We start from the raw sequence: 20,760 nt of genomic DNA, 5'->3' as shown, positions 1-20,760 counted from the left end.
AGAAATTATTTTGTTTGAAAAATCGACAAGAATTCCAAAAAACACATTAAAAACTTGGTTTTTGTGTCAAAACCCTGGGAATTAATTGTCAAAAGCTGGAATGTCATACAACGTTGAATTCGTAATAAAATTTCCAATCAAATCGCATTCACAGTTTTTTAGATCTTCAAATTTCTGCAAAAAATTATGAAAAAAGTCGGAAAATTGGACATAAAATTAATTTTTCAAAAAACGACTTTCTAAATTCGGTTTTTGTATCAAATCAAAAGGAATTGGTTTCAATCGATCAGGAATGTGTTGTATAGGCTTCCAACTGTTTAAAACAGCAACTCTTATGAATATGAGTCTTGTTTTGGATTTTTTGTTATTTTTTCAGTGTTCAGTTAAGTTGCTTGAAGAGAAAATTTCTCCCCGTGCAGGTAAGTATTATTCGGTGACTTCTGGCAGAAGCAGAAGCTTTGGCATCCAAAGCCAAGCCGTGCCCAGTTGGAGGAGCCACACCCACCGAAACAAACAACCCCCCCCACCAGCGGTTCAGTGAGGCGTGTGGCCCCACCCACTCGAGTACAGTGAACACTAACCTAGGACAGTCCACGACGCCTTGGGTGTGGAAAAGGGGATGTCGATGTCGATGTCGATGGCCATGCCGATTATTAGTTTTCGATTTGAAATTTGAGCCACCCAAATTTTGCGAATATTCGGCATATTTGCGCTTTGGATGCAACAAACAAACAACATTCGCTGACGTCACGGCGGGATGATCCATCAAAATCCATCAAAATCCGGTGGAGCGCAAAGCAAATGCCATTCTAAATCCAACTGCTGGCCAAGTTATTTATTTTCGTAACTGCGAGTTACTTGCTAAGTGCTGTGCGGCTAAAAATAGCCGCTCGCCAAAGTTGTAGAACATTTTCACCGGCTTGGAATGTGTGTAAATATGTACAAAGATCCGTCCATATGGCTATACTCATGCTTGGGCTCGTACTTGTACTCGTACTCGTTCCGGTACTCGTACTCGTACTCGTACTCGTACAATGGAGCAAGCCGGCCCACAAACAATCTGAATCTGGTTTCCCTTTCAATTCATATTCTGTCACGATTCGGCATTCGGCGTTGCAGTTGCAATTGCAGTCCCAAGTCCCGACTTTTTCTAAACAATCGACGAGAGTGCAACGTGATGGAAATCGGGGAGAAGCTGGAAAAGGGTTTGCCAGCTAACCAGAGATTTCACCCGAAGTTGGGCAATATATTTGGCTGCTTACTTTGAGCAGCGGATTTCGCGACTGTCATCGCCTCACTCAACTGAAAACCAAACCTACACACAGTTGCCTATTGAATTTAACTTTTCAAATCCTAATTGCCTGAAATAATACCAATTAATGTATATATGATTTAAATTTAAAATTAAAATAAATAAAAACATGATTGTTAAAATCTTCTTGGAAACTAAATTAATTAAAAACAAACTAATTTACTTTGTAAATATCTTAAACTAACATATAATATTTCGATTATTTATTGCAATACAAAATTTTTATTCATTTAAACAAATATAAAACTATTTTTAAAAAGTAATTTTCAAATGTATTTAATAATAAAGTCTTGAAACACAAAAATTATAATTTTTATAATAAATTACTATTTTTATAAATGATTTTGTATATTGGCTTAAAGCACATTTTAAATACTAACAGCAATTAAGCTTTTTGAAAATGGTAAGCAATTAGTTTAATATATTGGGCTATCCCCCGTACTATTTATTAAATCGCAGAATTGTTTAGGGCCATAGATTTAAGATTTTCTGACACGAGACGGGAATGACCCCATAAATATTTGCCTGCCAGCTCGCTTTTGCTTAGCGCCAAATCAGCTGCAAATGCGGCGGCAATTAGTGCCTTTCGCAGGGGCGTTGGTCCCAAGGGGGGCGGGGGTTGGGTTGGCGAATTGCGAGGGGGGGCGAAGGCGCACTCTTCAGAGCAAACGAGTTGGCAAGGTAAGCAAACAGGCGGAGAGAAGAAACAAACAAAGAGCCGCGGGCAAACAAACAGCACGCGATCATAAGCCCAGGGGCACGTGCAGATACGGGGCATACTATATATGCAGATACAGAGATACACAGTGCTATACAGATATTTCTACTACATATATATACCTGACCGATCGACTCCCGTGCTCCTACATGGCCACATGATGCAAATTCAATAAATTAATGCAATCTAAGCAAACGCAAATGTTTATAACCATAGACCGGCGGCTATGCTGTCCCAAAAAAAAAAAAAAAAAAAAAAAAAAAAAATGAAAAAACAAAATCAAAATCAAAAAACACAAAAAAACGCAGACGAGCGGCGAGGCTAAAAAAATAGAATTTTATCAGCGATCGCATAGAGGCGCGTGATCTTGCCAGAGAAAAATAGAAGCGAGACGGTGACGTTGATTGTATAGCTTCTGCTTTTTTTTGACTGCACAGTAAACATTTTTCAATTATTAAAATTCAGTTTGAAAACAATAATGTTTAAAGAAGATAAGACATAACTAAAAGATTAAGATTAGGAAGGTATAAAACAAAATTGTGTGTTATAACATAACTGCGGTTATTAATGTGCTACAATGTTAAATCATTTTATTTTAGATTTAGATCATTTACAAAAAAAAAGTAAAAAGTATTAATAAATGTATTGAAAAAGAAAATGACCTGAATTCCCAATAAATAAAAAAGTGCAAGACAAATAGAATATTCTGTCTATTAAATAGGAAACACTTGAAAGTTTAAATAAACAAATAAAATAACAAATAAAGGGGATATTTTGTAAAAATAACCCAAAACGGATCTTAAATTCTGGCGGTGTGATGATGATGATGGGCCTGGGAATGGGAATGCGAACAAGGAATGGTCATGACGAGGATGGGGATGAGGATGTGGATGCGGACGAGGACGAGGACGTGGCTAGATGCGAATCGAGGTGATGATGGCGATGAGTCAAGCCACGGCGGCGGCAATAGATAGTCACGGCATGAGTACGAAATCCGCAGATAATTAAGACAATGGCACAGTGCCGGCCAGACGGCATTAGTGAGCGAACATCTCAGCCAGATACCGACCACCGACCACCGGCCACCGGCCGCAGATATATCGCCGAGATAACAGGGCTGAAACAAAATGCAAAATTAAACAAAACAAAACCGAATCACAGCCGCCAGAAGCAGAACAAAAATCAAAGCCGAAAGGCTGGCAAACGGGGCGAGTTGGAGGAAGATGGCCCAATCAGTGAAATCAGTGTGCGCAGACAGCGCAAATTGTTGGCCAATTATTTATGTGTTTTGAATTCTAGTTCGCTGATCGCTGCACACGCGGCGTATGCGTAATATTTTTGTGCCACATGGCGTATACGTAATGTTAAGGTAAAGCATGGCTTGAGCCCCGTGCAGGAAATATCTTTTTATTTTATAACTTTAAGTTCCCTCTTTCGACTAAATCATTTCTAGTTAGAACAAGTTCTGCCTGCCAAATATTCGGTTTACGTATGTAGTTTCCAAACGCTTTTAACCAAATCTGACACATGTTTAGCCAAGACAAAACAAAAAAATCATCTTGAAATAGTTTCTAAATTGTGTAGAATGTTTGTCAGCTCTTAATTAAATATCAAAGAATATATTGCAATTTTTAAAACATGAAAATGAAAATGTTTATATGAGTAATAAGCTGGCGAGGGATTTATATATCAAATCTGTTTTAAAATCAGCATATATTCATTGCTTGAGATTTATGTTGCCATTCTCACGTTTGACTCAGCGCGTTATTAATTTCTAGCATATAATCTTCAGCTTAACGCAAATAATTTGCGAATTGTTTTCGACCTTTGCTAATGGGATTCTTCGTCAATGATTAATCAGGGAAATGCTTTGGAACATTCCCTTAGGACTTTCATTCTACCCTGTAGTTTTCTTTTTTCTTATTTGGTTAATATTAAATCCGCTGCCAAGTAGACAAAAAAATTAAGAAAAGAGTGTATTTCTGCTTTGTTTAACAATAACATTATGGAAGTAATATTAAATCAGATTTCAATTGGATAACAAAATTATTTCATAGGACTATTATCTTCTATTAATGTTATTTAGTTCACTAAAAGTAGTCAAATATAAATTATTGACCATAGAAAATGATTAAGCTAGTAATAAATAATTGCTTACATAGGAAAAAATCAATACTGAAAATCATATTTAATTGTTAAATAAAAAATATTCTCTTAAAATAAATGCATCACTTTAGTTGCTTAAATTTTGGAAAAATTAATCACGCATCAATAAAGATGTGCCCAATTCAGAGGGAATAAGACCGAAATATGTTTCATGTTTTTTTTTTCTGAGTGCGGTTTTCTATGCGAACTGACTGGCTGGCAAATGCAAATTTGTTTTCTGTCAATGGAGCGTGGAACGTGCGAGGGCCGATGTCGGTGGTTGCTATATGCTTTTTGGTATTTGCTATATGCTATATGATGTTGGTGCTCAGCGCTTAGTGGCTTTTTGCTTTTGACTGTGGTTTCTGGCCACCTTCGTGTCACTTCGCTGGCCACGTCCCAAAACGTCTCGTTGCCAGCATGGAAACATGGAAACATGGTGACTTAGTGGCTTGGTGGCTTGGATACAGCAGGGACTGTGGTTGGGACAGGAATTGGGATCGATGGGAGCACGACGAAGTCTTCGCCACGCACTCCGTGACTCTGAATCAATTGCAAATAATTTAAACAACTAAAAAAAAAAGCACAATTAACGTTGGAAATAAATATATTTTCATTTAAAGCCATAAAATTAAAGACCTGAGTTTTATTACCTATTTAAACAAAATTATGCTATTAACACATTTAAAAAAAATGTTTGGGTCATTATGAAGTTTAAGTTAATATTCCAAATTCCATATGCCATAAATAAATACATTTTTACTGCAAAAAAATAAAGTTGCTTGAATTTGATATAATTATCTTTCTTAAACGAATAAGAAAAGACTTTTAGCTTTAATTGTTAATGAGTTCTAGGCACTTTATTGATAAGCTCATATTTAACGAGTTTAATTTATCCAAAAATATTGAAATAGTTTTATTCTTTGTAAATAGTGTGTTTTTAGTGTATGTGAAATATTTATGTTGCTACAAATATCTTTGTATTTCTAACTTTTTATAGGTGCTCAGTGTATGATCACCCTGTATAGCTGGATGTTTTTTTCTTCGCAGAACATTCTATTGATCGCCAGCTCATCCGTTGTCACTCGGTGCGTGCCCACTGTACCGGTCACGTACACGCGTGTGGGTGCGATCGCGCCGCAGGGTGTTGCCTGTGCCTCATCCAATGCGTGACACAACAAGGAGAGGATCGGGACGAGGGCCTCAGAAACGGATGAGGAACCCATGATCATGGTGGCAGAGTGCGAAAATAATTGATGGATCGACGACGCTCCGAATGCCACAAATCGGAATTCGTTTTCAATCGAATTGCACTCAATTCACTTCAATTCAATGCGGTGCGATTCGGTGCGATTCAATGCAGTGCGTAGCAAACTGGAAACGGAAGTGGCAAGTCACGTTCAATGGCGAATGATCCGGATTCGGATTCGGATTCGGATTGGGACTTGGAACAGGAATAGGAATCGATATCTCGGTCGGGGACTTTGCGACAGGGATCTCAATCTCTCGATCGATGAGAGTCCGCCAGCCATTATTTGCAACTTGTCTTGCTTTTGTTGCCACTTTTGCTTTTGCTTTTGCTTTCCCCAACTCCAACTCCATTTTCACTCGAAACAAATTTACCTTAATTTGTCATATTATTATTAAAATATAATATATGTAAAAAAATAATACTTCTGTAGCATTGAATATTTATACATAATTATGGTGTTATTCGCACAATTATTAAAACTAATTTTTTTTTATGGTTAAAAAAGTAAATTTGTACATATTTATATATATTTATTTATTTGCCAAAAATGTTTACTGACTATAACTTATTAAATCTTTAAAATAAGCAGTAAAAGTTAGAAAATGTAGACAAATTTAGAGAAATTTGTAGTATCTTCTTTCGATTTGAAAATACAGGCTAATGTTTTTATTATTAATTTAATAAGTTATTTAATCGAATTGGATTAATTTCTAAGAGTAATGCCTTTCAGATTTGAACTGGTTGGGGGCAGGAAACTGAAGTCACCGCGTTTTTGTCTCAGTGCATGTGGAACTCCTCCGAGTAGACTAGTACTATACAAGATTACTGACATGCCAACATGCTGTTGTTCTGCTTCCAGTTGCTGTTCCTTTGTTGCCGCAGTTGCTCCTTTTTTTCACTGCATTTGTTGCTGCTGCTGCTGCTGCTATGCGAAATTGCATAGTGAGTGAGCAGCAAAGCGGTTTGACTAGCTCCGGCTATCAACTTGTTGCATCTGAGTGCACAAAACACCAAGCCACGCCACGCCACGCCAAGCCACCCATCCACCGATCCACCGATCCACCGAACCACCGAACCACCGATCCGATCCAGCGATCCAGCGATCCCTCTGGGTTGCCAAGCACGTTGTTGGCTATTAGAAAGGCATGTGAAATGTTCCCTAATTGTTGGAATTTTAATACATCCAACAACATGCACTCCACTTTGTATGTGCCTGCCTGCTGCCTGCTGCCTGCCTGCCTGCCAGTCTGTCTGACTCAACAAAAAAGGGGTTCCAGTTTCAAGTGGGTCCAAGTGACTGAAACTGGCATTGGCACTGGCACTGCGACTCAAAAACCCGCCGATCATGTCGCTGGGCCCACTGTTTAGCGATTAACTGGGCCTTAACCACATCCACATCCACATCCACATCCACTTCCGACGGTAATCGACCCTAAGTACTCTATTAGCGAATGCCCCGCTAATTGACACTCGAACCGAAGAACTCCCACAAAACGCGGCTATGTGCACTGTGTATTGTAATCAGCACCGAAATTATACAGGATTTAACAAGAGTCGGGCAAATAAGACAAATCAAGAACAAACAGACTCGAAAATGTGTTAAGACTTTGATGGTCAGCCATAAACAAGATAAACAACAAGTCCCGTCCCGATAACTGAAATTGTTTTGAAATTTTCTCAAGGAAATGGAGCCGCACATTGGAGCCGAAAAAAAAATGAAGGCAGAAAAAGTATAAAGACAACGTGGAGCGAGGTCAGAATTGCAACACGAATCAGATAAAGTTGTTGTTGGCACTATCAGCTGTAATGAGGATGATTACGATGATCGCCAGAGCGCAAGAGTGTGCCAGATAAAATTGCCAAAAGACCGGGTAGTTGGGGTAGCAGGGGTCTCGGATCGGAACCAGATGATAAGATCTACATATGTATACTCATACACCCCAAAACGAAGACGAAACCGTAGCGAAACGTATACTCTCATCTTGCGATCGGTGCATATCGAAACTGTTAGGTACTATTAAAAAAATGGTGTTCAAAAAAAATCATTAGGACCAATTATTTATATTATTTATTTAAAGTTAATTATGACATAAGCTACGATATTCATTTAACAATAATGTACAGCTATATTTTTAATAGTGTTAGCAATTATTATTATTATCAGCACACTGAGAACATTTTCATTAAACTCAAGGTTGTAGTGGATTATATTTTAAACACACATTTATAATGAAAAACCCACATATAACACATACAAAAAAGCCAAACTGGGCTTTATTTTAATTTATGGTAATGATTTAATTAATTCATCAATCAGTTGCGTTTGTTATTTATTTTGGCTTGTCTCCATTAATAAAAATAATCGTTATTCAAACGAATGTTGTTGGCAATAATAAAACCATGTCATTGCACTGAGTTGAGGGTGTGTGTTTTGTATTCAACGATAAGATAAGATGTATAGAACCAGTTATTGAGGGAAATAATTTATTGAATAACTATTATTTATAGAATAATTTATGTATTATAGTGTATTTAAATATATACTATATATATTCCTGAAAGGGGATATTCCTCAAAATATAAGCATAATAAAAATTGTTATAATGATGCATCATAAATCGCACCGATTGCCCTCGGCAGTGGATTATGGCAATGGGAATGGGAATGGGAATGGGAACTCTGATCCTGGCCAGATCCTCGAAGGCGGGTGGATGTGGATCCAAATCTGATGCTGAATCTGAATTTACGGGGAGACCTACCTGAACGCAGACTGTGATAATTTAGTATTTCTGCACACTCCACACTCCGTCGCAGACTTTTGCCAGCCACTGTCAATTCAGTGTAAATTTCAACTATTAAATGCCAATTTATGGGGCATAGCTTATAATATTTTATTATCGCCTTTATCACACCTTCCGCCAGAAGGGGGCGTGACATTTAGCAGGGCTTAGCCCGGTTCCCCAGCTTCCATCGTCCATGGTCCATGGTCCATGGTCCATGGCTCAGTTCCCCTGGATCACCTCCTCCTCGAAGCCAGAGGCCCTTTCCAAAACCAAAACCAAACCGAACCTAACTGAACCGAACCGAACCGATCCATGGCGTGGCGTGGCGTGAGAAGAGATTGAAAGAAGGAATTCGCAGATAAATCACACTAAATCATTTCACTCGGCCGCCAGTTGCAGTGCACGGCGCATGCGCGCATGCTGCAATGCCTCGAATCGACCGACGACCGCCGACCGCTGACCGTCGACCATCCACAATCCACAATCGACCATCGTTCAGAGTCGAGAGTCGAGAGACCAGAGAGCTGAATACATCGGACAGACAGTCAGTCAGACACCAGTAACAAAGGGCACTGCAAAAGCTGCAAAATACAAAATACAACGAAATAAATGTCAGCCATGGCGATTCAACCCTTCAATACCCTGTATAGTCAAATGCACAAAACAAATTCTAAATTGGGTACCCTATCCAACTCAACTAAAATTTTAAGGTTTACAAAATATTATTGAAAGTCCAATGGATTAATTCCGAGATTGATTGATTTTGTGGCTTCCCCCGAATGTCTGTATTTATGATTGAAGTGGCCTTCCTCCAAATGGTTATGGTTTAATTTGTAAAAATATTCTGCGATTTAATTCTGACTAGAAATGTTGTGCTGATATTTTGTGATTTGTGAAAAATGGCATGGCAGAAAAATTACCTAAAACCTGCACATCTTAGCTCATAACTTTTCTTACAGACATCCGATTTCGAAATGGTTAATCTGTAAAACTTTTTGTTTATTTCTCTAAAAATCTGCATTTAAACTTTGCTTCGAAATTTTGGATCAATTTTTGTTATTTTTATAATGTAAGCCCTCTCTAAATTTTCGAAAAATCGCTTTGCAGAAATGTAACCTGAAGGCAGCACTTCTAAGACCATAACATTTCTTAAAAATAACCGATTTTGAAAATATTTGCCGCCAAAAGTTAGTGCTTTAAATCTGAGTTGATATTTTTGTATTTATATGATGCAACCTCTTTCCAAATTTTCGATAAAGGGACCTTAGATCTAGACTTCTAAGCGGTAATTCTCAAAAAATCTGAGTTTAAATCTTGGTGTGTATCACTTTAGCATCCCAAAAAAGAAATTCTTTTGATTTTTGAGTGACATAGTGTCCCAGAATCCAGACACTACCCAGTGATCGGGCAGCAAGCGGTACCCAAAACTGCAGCTACAACAACGAATAAAGGTAAAGTTCTCTGCCATCGGCGGATTGCGCATTTCGAACGCCGGCGCGTACTAATCACTCGCATTGTTACACGATCACGCCATGGCATCACGTAGCCAAGGTGAAAGAAGGCCACGCCAGGGGCGTAGCGGGCGGGGGGCGTGGCTGGGGCGGGAGACAAATAGGCAGCAAATGTAACTGCACTCCGCGGATGGGAAACGTCCATCCATCGACTCTCAACGGCAATAAAGCTTCAATAATTTTGAAAATTCAAAACGATAGATGTAAATTAGTGGAAAATAGTTGGAAAGTTAACAATTTTGTGGGGATAATAACATCAGAAGCAGAAAAAGAAAGTGTTGTGATTTTATTAAGGGATCTCAACTACATTAATGGCAGGTTTATATAAATATAGATAAGATACCTTAGCATTTAAATTGCCTTTCTGTTTAGAATTCAACAAGATCGTTTGTGTTTAAAGCGTTAATTATGCTGCATTTGTTTTTAATACAAGTTTCTTAGAAAGATTTGATTTATTTCAAGAATATTTCCCCTATCGATTGGATTATAAATTTGCCTTTATCGAATCATTTGGCCACATAGGCTCAAGCTTTTCCCATTGTTCTGGGGCTTGTTTACCGAGTTTAAGATTTCGGGGGCCAAAAGACCAAAGACGAAAGACAAAAGACAAAAGGCCGCCAAGGCCAACAGTCGGCCGTGAACCAATTCGTTGGACCATTGATAGATACATTTGTATTTGTATCTTGGCTGCTGTTTACGTTGTGTGAGGTCGTCGGGTTTAACAGTTGAAGGTCGACGGCGGCGGAGGCGTTTTAAAACGCTGGGAAAACGCGCACGGTGGGTCGAACCGAAGGGGGGATAAGTACATTAGCCGATTTATATCCGGCAAGCAATAAAAAGAACAGCGCGACAACCGCAACAACAACAACAACGACTTGCTAAAGAGCTAATGACTTGGATAATGATTTCGATTTCGTTTTCAATTTCGTTTGTTTGGCTGGTCGCTGTTATTTGCCTTTTCAATATTTCAGTTTTCAATTTTTTTATTTTTATTTTCGTTTTTTTTTTTTAAATTTATTTTTGCTGTTTCTGTGGGATTCGTGCGTCAATAATTAGATCATCCCGCGTTGGTTGTTGTAGACGATTAGCGAAATCAAAAGGCATCAGCCCACAAAGAAAGCGGAACGACAAACACAAACATGTAGACTATATGGGAAATTTCATTTCATTTCAATTTCAGTTTGGTTTTCCTTTCAGTGCCCATTTTTTTGCACCCATTATCCATTAGGGCACACCATGGGTGTCATGGAATTGCCGTCTCTCAAGGGGTTTGCCGTTGATTTGATTCTTTTAATTTTCATTTAGTAAATCACCCACATCATTTTATAATAGATAGGACATTAATGTACAGAATTATAAATTAAACTTGTTGTTTACTTTTGTTATAATAGTAAGTCAAACATGTCCTCTTTATTTTTATGAACCATATCGGATTTAATGTCTCACAGAATTCTCACTCCATTCAAAATTACATATCACAATTTAAAATCGTACCATTAATAAGGGTTTCGTAATATAACTTTTTAATTTTTTGAGAGCATAACTATATGATTTAACATATATATATTTTTATGTTTAACTAACAACTTAACAAAACAAAGCTTCGAAAATCGTTAGACTTATAGAAATAAAAACTGAATTAAAAACATTTTTTTTGGATTTGGGATTGGCATATCAATCGATAATTCATTCCCGTAGTTTTCACAAATTCAGGAAGAGTGACAATTCAATTCCGTAAAAAAGTAGTCCCCTTTTCCCCACAGCCATGGATTATTCGGTGCGCGTAAAGTGTCGCAAGATGCTGGAATCCGCTCTGCAGATGGACGATTTTGACGATTTGGACGACTTGGCCGAAGGATGCGGCCATTTCAAGGACTTGGCCTTCCAGCTCGAGCAGGCCATCTACGACGAGCTGTATGACTTGGAGGTGAAGTACAAGAACCGCATCCGCTCGCGACTCTCCAACCTAAGGGACCCCAAGAATCCCGGGCTGCGCGACAAGTTCCTGCGCGGCATCATCTCCCCCAAGCAGCTGGCCAAGATGACGCCCGACGAGATGGCCAGCGACGAGCTGAAGCAGATGCGCCAGCAGTTCGTCCAGGACTCCATCCACAAGGCCCAGAAGGCCGAGATGGCCCAGGGCACCAAGACGGACCTCTTCAAGTGTTCGCGCTGCAAGAAGCGCAACTGCGTCCAGCTGCACACCCAGGATGGCGACGAGCCCATAATGACCTTTGTCATGTGCGAGGAGTGCGGCAATCGATGGAAGTCATAGGATGCCACAGGATTTCGTATAACTCGTATGAAGCGAAATCAATAAAAATTGACAGCTATAGTTGTCAAAAAGCAGAAAACTGTTTGATTTCCAATACTGCATTTAATTAACTAAATTGCTAGTACAAAGGAAAGACATTAAAACCTTTAAAAACTTATCGAAGCTGGAAACAAAAGATCTCCCTTTTAGTTTTTAAAACAAATGAACGTAAATATTTCAATTATCTAAGTTATATTTGAACATACACTGATAAAAAAATTAAATAGAAAAATATATAAATAAATTCAAAGTGAATAATATTTATATTGTATACTAAACATTTGTATTTACTACTTTTTTGCCATTGTACTTTGTCTTTGATCTTTTAATAACTTCCAAATATTATTCGCAATCAATAATGACACACAAAAAAAGAAAATAGTTGGTAACAGTTTAAAAATTCGTATTTAAACTTATTTAAAAATATTTAAATATTTTATTAGGTCTTAGAGGGTATCACCGGTTCGACCACCTGTCTACCAAGTATTTCTTCTTTGTTCGCCTTGGAAAGCAGTTAATGCTGAGAAGAAAGAAATTTCTGTTTTATAAACATTCATAAATATGTGCTTGTATAAAAAACGAGAAGCGAGAATTTAATGAAATTTTCGACTATTAGTTAGCTCTTTAGACTTTAATGAATCATGCGGTAGGATGATCTCGGAGTGGGTGAGATTCTGATGGGATTCGGAATGGGAATGGGAATGGGAATGGTAATGGGATATATAGAGCGTGGGTCGTTCCACAGTGCAGACAAATTATAGACGTTAAAGCATTTGGTTTATGACCACATTAATGGCATTGACTCGGATTGGATGGGACTGATAATTGAGTTGGGGATTCGGAATAAAATTGGAATTGGGATGACGATGCCGATGCCGAATGCCGAATGCCAAATGCCAATTGCGTTTAGGTGGGCTAACCAGAGATAGCCAAATTAATTAATATCCGCCGTCGTAAACGCAACGCAGAATGCAAAAGCGGATCAAGTAAATCGCATTAATTGGCCATTTGGCCGAAAAACCATTAAAAAGAGCTCAGAGCCCGAATAAACAAAGTGGAAATGCGCCTTTCCCAGGCTTCCTTCCTTTTGGTTTATTTTTTTTTTAATGCCCGTCTGGCGCCGATCAAATTTTCCCAAACAAAATCGCTTTTTTGTTGTTTCGGTTTCACTGCTTTTTTCGCATTTTATTTATTTTAATTATTTCTTTTTTTTTGTTATTTTGGTTTTTTGTCTGTCTGTCGTTTTTGGATTTTGTGTTTTAGTGTTCGAAATGTCGCTCAAAATTGACGACCCTGAAGGCGCCGGCGCCAGCGACAAGTGCGCCCACAAAGGTGGTGGAAAATGGAAAACGGAAAATGGAAAATGCGAAGGGGGGTGCTCTAGGGGGCCTTCAGATTGGCATGCAGACGCGCGGTGCTCTCAAGTGCCATATTCGATGTATACTGTTGGATTATATGGCCAAACGACGAAATGGATTTTGGCCTTAAGGCATTAGCAGGCCAACACAAATGGATGACTGCCATCGACATCGACATCGACATAGACATGGACATGAAAATTGAAATTGAAATGGACATGGACTTGGTATCGATCATAAAACGCGATGGCCGAAAAACCAGATCAGTTCAAAGAGATGCAAGAGGTCTATTAAATACGTTTTGCTCGACATCAAATCGATAATCTTGGGGATCAGTAAAATCACGTACAACTGCTGATCATAATAACTAATCTAATCTGCCAGGGATTAATTCATCTGGAAGAAATGCTGTTTTGGGAATATGTAAATCTATATTTCTTTAAATACATTTTGTTTTTAAAATATTTGTAGCTTATTTTAATAGGGGTTCAAATATAAAATATTTTAAGAGACTTAGCACTAAATTGTTGAAGACTTAAATTAATTTGAATTTTTAATTTACTGGTAATGATACAGTATCCTAAAAATACCAATGATTTTTTAAGGCTGTCATTCTTCTAAAACAAAAGTATAAAATACTGGCTTAGGTCTCATCTAACATTGGTTTAACCTTAGTAGACAGCTTTTTTCTGAAATTTGGGATTAAAAAAGGCAAATCAAAGTCAATCGGGGGTGTCATGCGATCGTAAAGTAAATCATTTCGCGACAAGCCATCATTGATTATTATACTTTTATTGCGGCCAGCCAGTTTCGGGTCGAGAATCGCCGCCTGATCCGCGGATGCCGAATTCGAGGGTTTAGAGGTTGCAACAGGTAGGATGACCGGATGGAAATTCCCACCATATACAGTACATACCCACCGAGGTGCGAAAACAGATGCAGCCTCATAAAAGGGGCGCAGATGAGGTCGCGGGTGCGTGGGAAAAGCCCAGGAAAAGTGCAGCCAACAGGACGAACCTGTGCGGTTGGCGCATCATTGCCGCCATATCTCACTATCTATAGTGTGCATGTGCCTGTACCTACAGGGATACAGGGATATACCTTGTGCAAGGACCAGAAAGGGATCATAAAACGGTGTCGCTTTTGTTTATGCTGCTTATTTAAATTGGCTTCTTGGCGGGCGTTGCAACCTGGCAGTTCGATCCCAATCCCAATCCCAATCCCGATCCCGATCCTCCAGTAAGGACTACCTGCCATTTGCCCTGAGAATTTCCGATCGTCCTAACCCATATGGCCACGGATGCGTGAGAATGCTCCCTTCGATTCTAGATCATCATGGGTCCACGTTCTCGTCCTCGTCCTCGTCCAAAACAATGCTTGTGTTTCGGTTTTGGGTTTTGCGATTTTTGGAAACTGCGGCCGGGTTTTTCCGGCCACATCGTGCGTCATCTGGTGGCACTTGCCCCTTGCATTTCGCACCAGGATTACGACAGCGACAGCACCTTCTTGGGAACTGCAGACTCGCAGAATCGGAGAATCGCAGAATCGGAATCACAATGCCGACCTCTCAACCTCTCAGTCTAACAGCCTCGCCATTGATCGCCATTGATCGCCATTGATTGATTCGCCCGCGTGTGCTTGCATACTTGATGAATTGTGCCGATGATTGGGAACTACACTCTGCCAATACCAAGAAAAACAGCAAATAAATAAGAGTGAACTTTAACATGTCGAGTCGGTATTAATTAGACTTATAATAAGTCAATTTGGTAACTAATTATTCGACTCCAACTTATTAATAAGTTCATTAGAAAAGTAAAAATATAAATAAATTAAATTAAACAAAATATAGTCTTTAAATTGATTTAAGTTTTTTTTTACATTTAAAGAAATAATCAAATCAAAGAAATATTCCAAATTTCTGTAGGAATTAAATTGCACTTTAAGAGTGAAATTTATATAATAGTTTCATTGGAAAAAATACGCTTTTTTAACTTATTTCGACTCAAGGCTTAAATAGTTCAAATAAATGCAATTGGTATCTAATATTAAAGAAGGGAAAAATAATTTGATAAGCTTGTGAATAGAAGATTTGATGCCATTTTATTTTTAAAGTGGACATTTTGTAAACCACTTAAATCTGTAAAATCGTTAATCTTTGCTGAAATATGAAGCCTTATAAGCATAAAAAAAAAACATAAGAATATGCTTCAATTTCTTTAAGTGCAGTGGCTTGCCAACGCTGCAATGGTTTTTTATAGTTTTGATTTTGATTTATTTGTGGTTCGATTGTCAATCGGACGGTGATGATGATTAATTGCGACGGTGAATGCCAATTGTCGCCATTGCCTCCGATCTCGGTCCAAGACCCCTCACCCCCCTCTATCCTCCCTCCATCGGTATCCATTTCGATTTCCATTTCGATCTCCAGCCATTGATTTGTGGGCGCGTGCTGGGTACTGGGTATTAGGTACTCCGATCCGTGAACAGGCCACACCCGCATTTGTATCAACAAATTAGCCGGCTAAAACATGTAAATCACGTGTGACCACGCCCCGGGATCCCGATGCCCCCGCCCCTCCAGTCAGACCAACAAATCACGCCGGGAATAGTTGGCATAGCTCTGAGGTCTCTGGAATGTGGACTACAATGTTGACCTGTGCAAATTGATCGCTCAGCCATCGATTATCGAGCATCGGGCTCTATAATATAGATTATCAACATTTCCTTTTCAATCTTTAGACTTGATTCACCAAATCCACAAATATTAAAGCATATGTATTATTATGTGTGAAATCATGTTCAAAACATATGATTCCAAGCCAACTTTAAATAAACTAAAACCACTTTTTTGTCATAAATATTTAGGTTAAGTTTAATTTAATTACACATACAAGTCATGATTAGATGTATTTTTTATCTACAAATTAATTTTCCAACAATCGTATTTTCTCTAAATGTTTGGGCTACCCAAAAAATATGTGTTAAGAGTTATCAATTAAAAGGAGCCACTGAAGCAATTTCAGCCTGTTAATTTAAGGAATCACAAGAAGAGACAATTCGATTACTTTAAATAAATGATGAAAAGAGCTAAGGTCAAGTCGGAAACCAATAGAGTATAGTAAATAACAGAGGAGCATTAGCCATTTGCCATCTATCCACCTTGCCGGAAGTCTTTCAGGCAGTGATCTCATCGAGAAACATCGGGAACGATCTGGGCATAACTCACTCAATCGGGGAATCGGCGAGGTATAGGGAAAATGCGGGATCTTCGTCATTTTCCTTGATTGACAAACGATCGGGGCGATTAATGTTCGAATGGGTATCGATAAATTTGCATTCAGCGGCGACCTTGGGTGGGTGGCTGTGGCCGTGGGTGGTGGGTGGTGGGTGATGGGTGGTGGAATGGCTATGTGCTTGCCGCACTTATGAAAATAAATTGCATAATCGTTGGCTGACAACTAGAAAATCGAACAGAAGAGCCATCAACTGCCTCCTCTTTCCATTTCACATTTTTTTGTATGCGTCAGTGGCGATGACGCCAATGGTGGATCGATGGATAGCCACAGCGGTGGATCGCTAGATCGATGGTTGGGTGGATCGGTGGATCGCTAGATCGGTGGTGGACATGGACACACCCACCCTTGGCCAATTACGCGAGTGCCACTGCCCCTCTCTGCCGTCTCCCGTCAGCCGTCTTCCGCCTTTTGTTTTCCCCCACTCACATTTGTTGCTTTGTATTTTCATTTCAATTAATCAAAATTTGCGCTTCCGTTTCAATTTTTGTATTTGGTTTTATTTTGCCACGGGCGGCGGGACAGGAAACAGCGGGTGGCGAGAGCTCCATAAATTGACGAGCTTCGGTTTGTGTAAATTTACAAGTGCATTTCTATCTCAATAAATTACCGACGCGATCAGGTGCTTAGTTGTCCATTAAAAAGGGGTTTCTTTTTCTCATTTCTTCATGTGTCTGATATTCAATATGTTTTTTTCCATTTTGTCTTAAGTTTTAAGTACATATACAATTATTATTTATGACATGTATAGTTATCTTAAATCTAAAGAGGCAAATAAAAGTTAAATGACATGGGACAATATAAGATTATAATAATTTTAATTTTATATTTTCTATCTATTTTAGTTTCGCATATTTTGTATTCTAACAATTTTAAACAATTTCCAGGAGTTGATGCCATTATAATTATAATATGTTGATATTTTTTATATTAATAAATATTTGGAAAATGTTGGAGCTGCTTTTCTCCAAAAATGTTTGCACATTTAACTAACTATTCTTGAAATGTAAACCCAAAATGAACAGAAATACAGTAAGTCTAACCATGTTGTTAGCAAAAAGGATATTTCAAAGGGATTGTTAAGAATAGTTAGGGGTTATTAATTATGGCCAATACTCATATGAATAATGTGATAGAAAAACCCTCTCTATTTACGATCACGCCCCTGGACTTTGCACTGGCATTTTCATTCGATTGCTTTGCATTTCGAGTCGATTCGATTCGATTCGATTCGTTTCGTTTCGATTCGATTCACTTGGAAGTGATGAAGATTTATTGTTTTCATTAAAGTGGTCACATTTGCACCTCCGCTCGATTTGGCTGCTCCTGTGTCATCCATTTTTATGGCCTGTTCGCGTTATTTATTTGACATTTCTTCGGGTTGGCCGGCCACACGGTGATCGATAGTTTGGCAGGGGTTCGATGATGGCACCTCGGATTGGATGGTATTGAATGGTATTGAATGGTATTGGATTGGATTGATCGTCGCCGGGCGCGCACATTTGCAGCGATGCATAAATTATGGCCAATCGGCACTCGGCCAAATGTTGCAGCTGCCGGCAGTTATTTTTCTATTTGTTGTCTTGCGAATATTTTTTTTAATTGCCACAATGGGAAAAGCGCACGTACGCTGCCAATCAGCGGTCCAAAAAATCGAAAAAAAAAGTGGAAAGTGGAAAAGCGGAAAGAATTGCGATGGGTTTGTGGGTGGCGAACCACTTAAGGCCATTGGCATCGTTTGGCCCACTGCATATTTGCATATTTATAGAATTTATTATTGGCACTCTGGGGCCAATAAAACATTTTCGGGTTGCGCACTATGGAATTTTCATTGAGGCGATCGACCGACCAAACCAGTTCAAATCGGTTTCCAAATCATTGAGTAATCGATTGAGGAGGGAAAATAACGAACTTATTCATACCATGAATTTCGTGTGATATAACATAAGTATATGCATTTGATCAGTAGGATCAAAAAATATCACACTTTGATTTATCAGTTTCTTAAATATTAATCTAGGTGGAAAAATAACGAAATAAGCTATGCCTTATTTTTTTATGAATTTACAAGAGTATGATATATAATATATTTATTACGAACATATCGATTTGTATATTATATATTATATTTTTTAAATATCTTGACTTCCCCAGGGGTTTTTGCTAAACCGGCACCTTCGTTCAAAATTGATAAGCTACTATATATGTGTTACACCATTTGTATACATATATTTAGGTTGTTGGATCTGATTAGTAACTTTAGCCCTTTAAGTGCCATTTTAATGGGTAACAAAAATGACTTTAAAGCTAATAAAACTGCTAAGTATCTTGTTTATTTGGTGACTTCCAAGTGTCTTCGATCGGGAAGATCAATCGACCTGATTCGCCTATTTATCGGCTGTCTGGTTGGATCTGTGTACATATGTATATCTCTTGTGCTCCTCCTCTATTGTTCTTCAGCGGGAAATGTGACTTTATTTATTGGCACCGCTCGAAAACGACATTGCAACAAAGTCATTTCAATTCCAATTGCGATTCAAATGCCAGTGGCAGAAACAGAGGCAAAGGCAAAGGAAGACAATTCAGCTCAAGTGGCCGGCGAAGATGCGGCACAAATGTCATTATCGGTCCGACTCATCTGGATGCAGTTCTCTAGGGTGGTGCAGGGTGGACCAGGGTGGTGCTGTGGGGGTGGTGATGTGCTGCAGATTGGCCCGCTTTGACAAGAGCATAAATATGCAAGCGGCTGGCTATAAATTCCAATCAAATGGTCGGCAACCAAACCAGAAGACACATGCCACAAGTTGACCCTGCCACAAGTCGCTCTCTCTCGCTTCCTCCTTCGCGCCATCTCCCTTGCTCACGCATCACTTCATTTGCTAATTTATTTTCTACAGTCGAACTTCCATAAATCGAAATCTTTCAAATATATATTTCTTGGCTAAAGGATTCAAACACTTAACTTCTAAAGGAAAACATAACTATTGTATAAACCTTTATAAACTTCTTTGGTTTTAAGTATCCTTAAATAAAAGTGTTATAATTCTGAGATTTATAACTCGAACTTTATATAGAATTTTGTTGTATACAATCCAAAATCTCTATAAACTCTCCAAATGAATTTAATAAATATTTAATCGAGTTTTATTTGCACAAACTAATTATTGGGAACCTTTGAAACCTGTCTTCCCAAAAAACTCCAATATCTAACACGTAAAAAATAAAATTTGAACACTAAATAAAAATTTCTAAAATAGGTATAAGCCTAAATAAATCAACTGATAGTCCTTGAAAAGTTCTTTCTTTGTTATTTAATTATATCTTTAATATTTCCCGAAAATTTGTATTTAAGAAATATAGTCTTCATATTATTTATTAATTTGTACATCGAAACACTGCGTACGGAAGTTCGCCTGTACTTCATTTGACTGGAGGCGAGTTCAGCGACTGCCTTGGCTGATTAACTCCAATGAAACTGCATTTATTGTTGCAACTTGCTTTCATCAATGCTGAAATGCTGAAATACTAAAATGCTGAAATGCTGAACTGCTGGCGAGGGCCGGCAAATCTGCGGCATCATCTTCCGGGTGCATCGCCAACATCGCCAAGATCGCCAGCACGTGTGGTCCATTCCATGCTGGCGTAATCGTAATCTTGGTCTCCCAATCCCGATACTCAAGCTCCCCCACCTCCTCCCACTCCCCTTTGTGCTCCCCCTCGTCGTCGTAATTAGCTTCAATTAATTTGCCTGCCATTTCTATTTGCAAAACGCACACACACACACACACACACACACCACACAATGTTTGCTGCCTTGCCTCTTTTTTTTATGGCTCATAAAACAAAACGTCGCATTTGCATAATAATTGTTGCCATTTCATTGCGTGTCCATATATCACACATCATCAAAAAAGCATAAAAAGAGCTGGGGAATGGGGAGAATTGGGGATCAGCGGGGGGAAACTCGTTTCGCCGCCGGCGCTTTTACACGTTTGTAACAGCAAGTGGACGACGCGGCGTATGAGTAATCTGCCTGAAATTGTTATATCCCCCCGAAATTATCAACAGCGA

At 38.7% G+C, this 20,760-nt stretch overlaps 1 protein-coding gene across 1 annotated transcript; it reads left to right on the top strand.

Annotated features, from left to right (window-relative positions):
- Positions 1-9,509: 9,509 nt before the first annotated feature.
- LOC108136409 (transcription elongation factor S-II) lies at positions 9,510-12,064 on the top strand. The gene is made up of 2 exons (XM_017257518.2): positions 9,510-9,661; positions 11,485-12,064. The coding sequence occupies exon 2, from the start codon at positions 11,487-11,489 to the stop codon at positions 11,994-11,996; it is 510 nt and encodes a 169-aa protein (XP_017113007.1). The 5' UTR covers positions 9,510-9,661; positions 11,485-11,486; the 3' UTR covers positions 11,997-12,064.
- Positions 12,065-20,760: the final 8,696 nt, after the last annotated feature.

This window comes from Drosophila elegans, unplaced genomic scaffold (assembly GCF_018152505.1).
Source record: "Drosophila elegans isolate 14027-0461.03 unplaced genomic scaffold, ASM1815250v1 contig_149, whole genome shotgun sequence".
Classification (NCBI taxonomy): domain Eukaryota; kingdom Metazoa; phylum Arthropoda; class Insecta; order Diptera; family Drosophilidae; genus Drosophila; species Drosophila elegans.
This window is presented reverse-complemented; position numbering and strand designations above follow the sequence as displayed.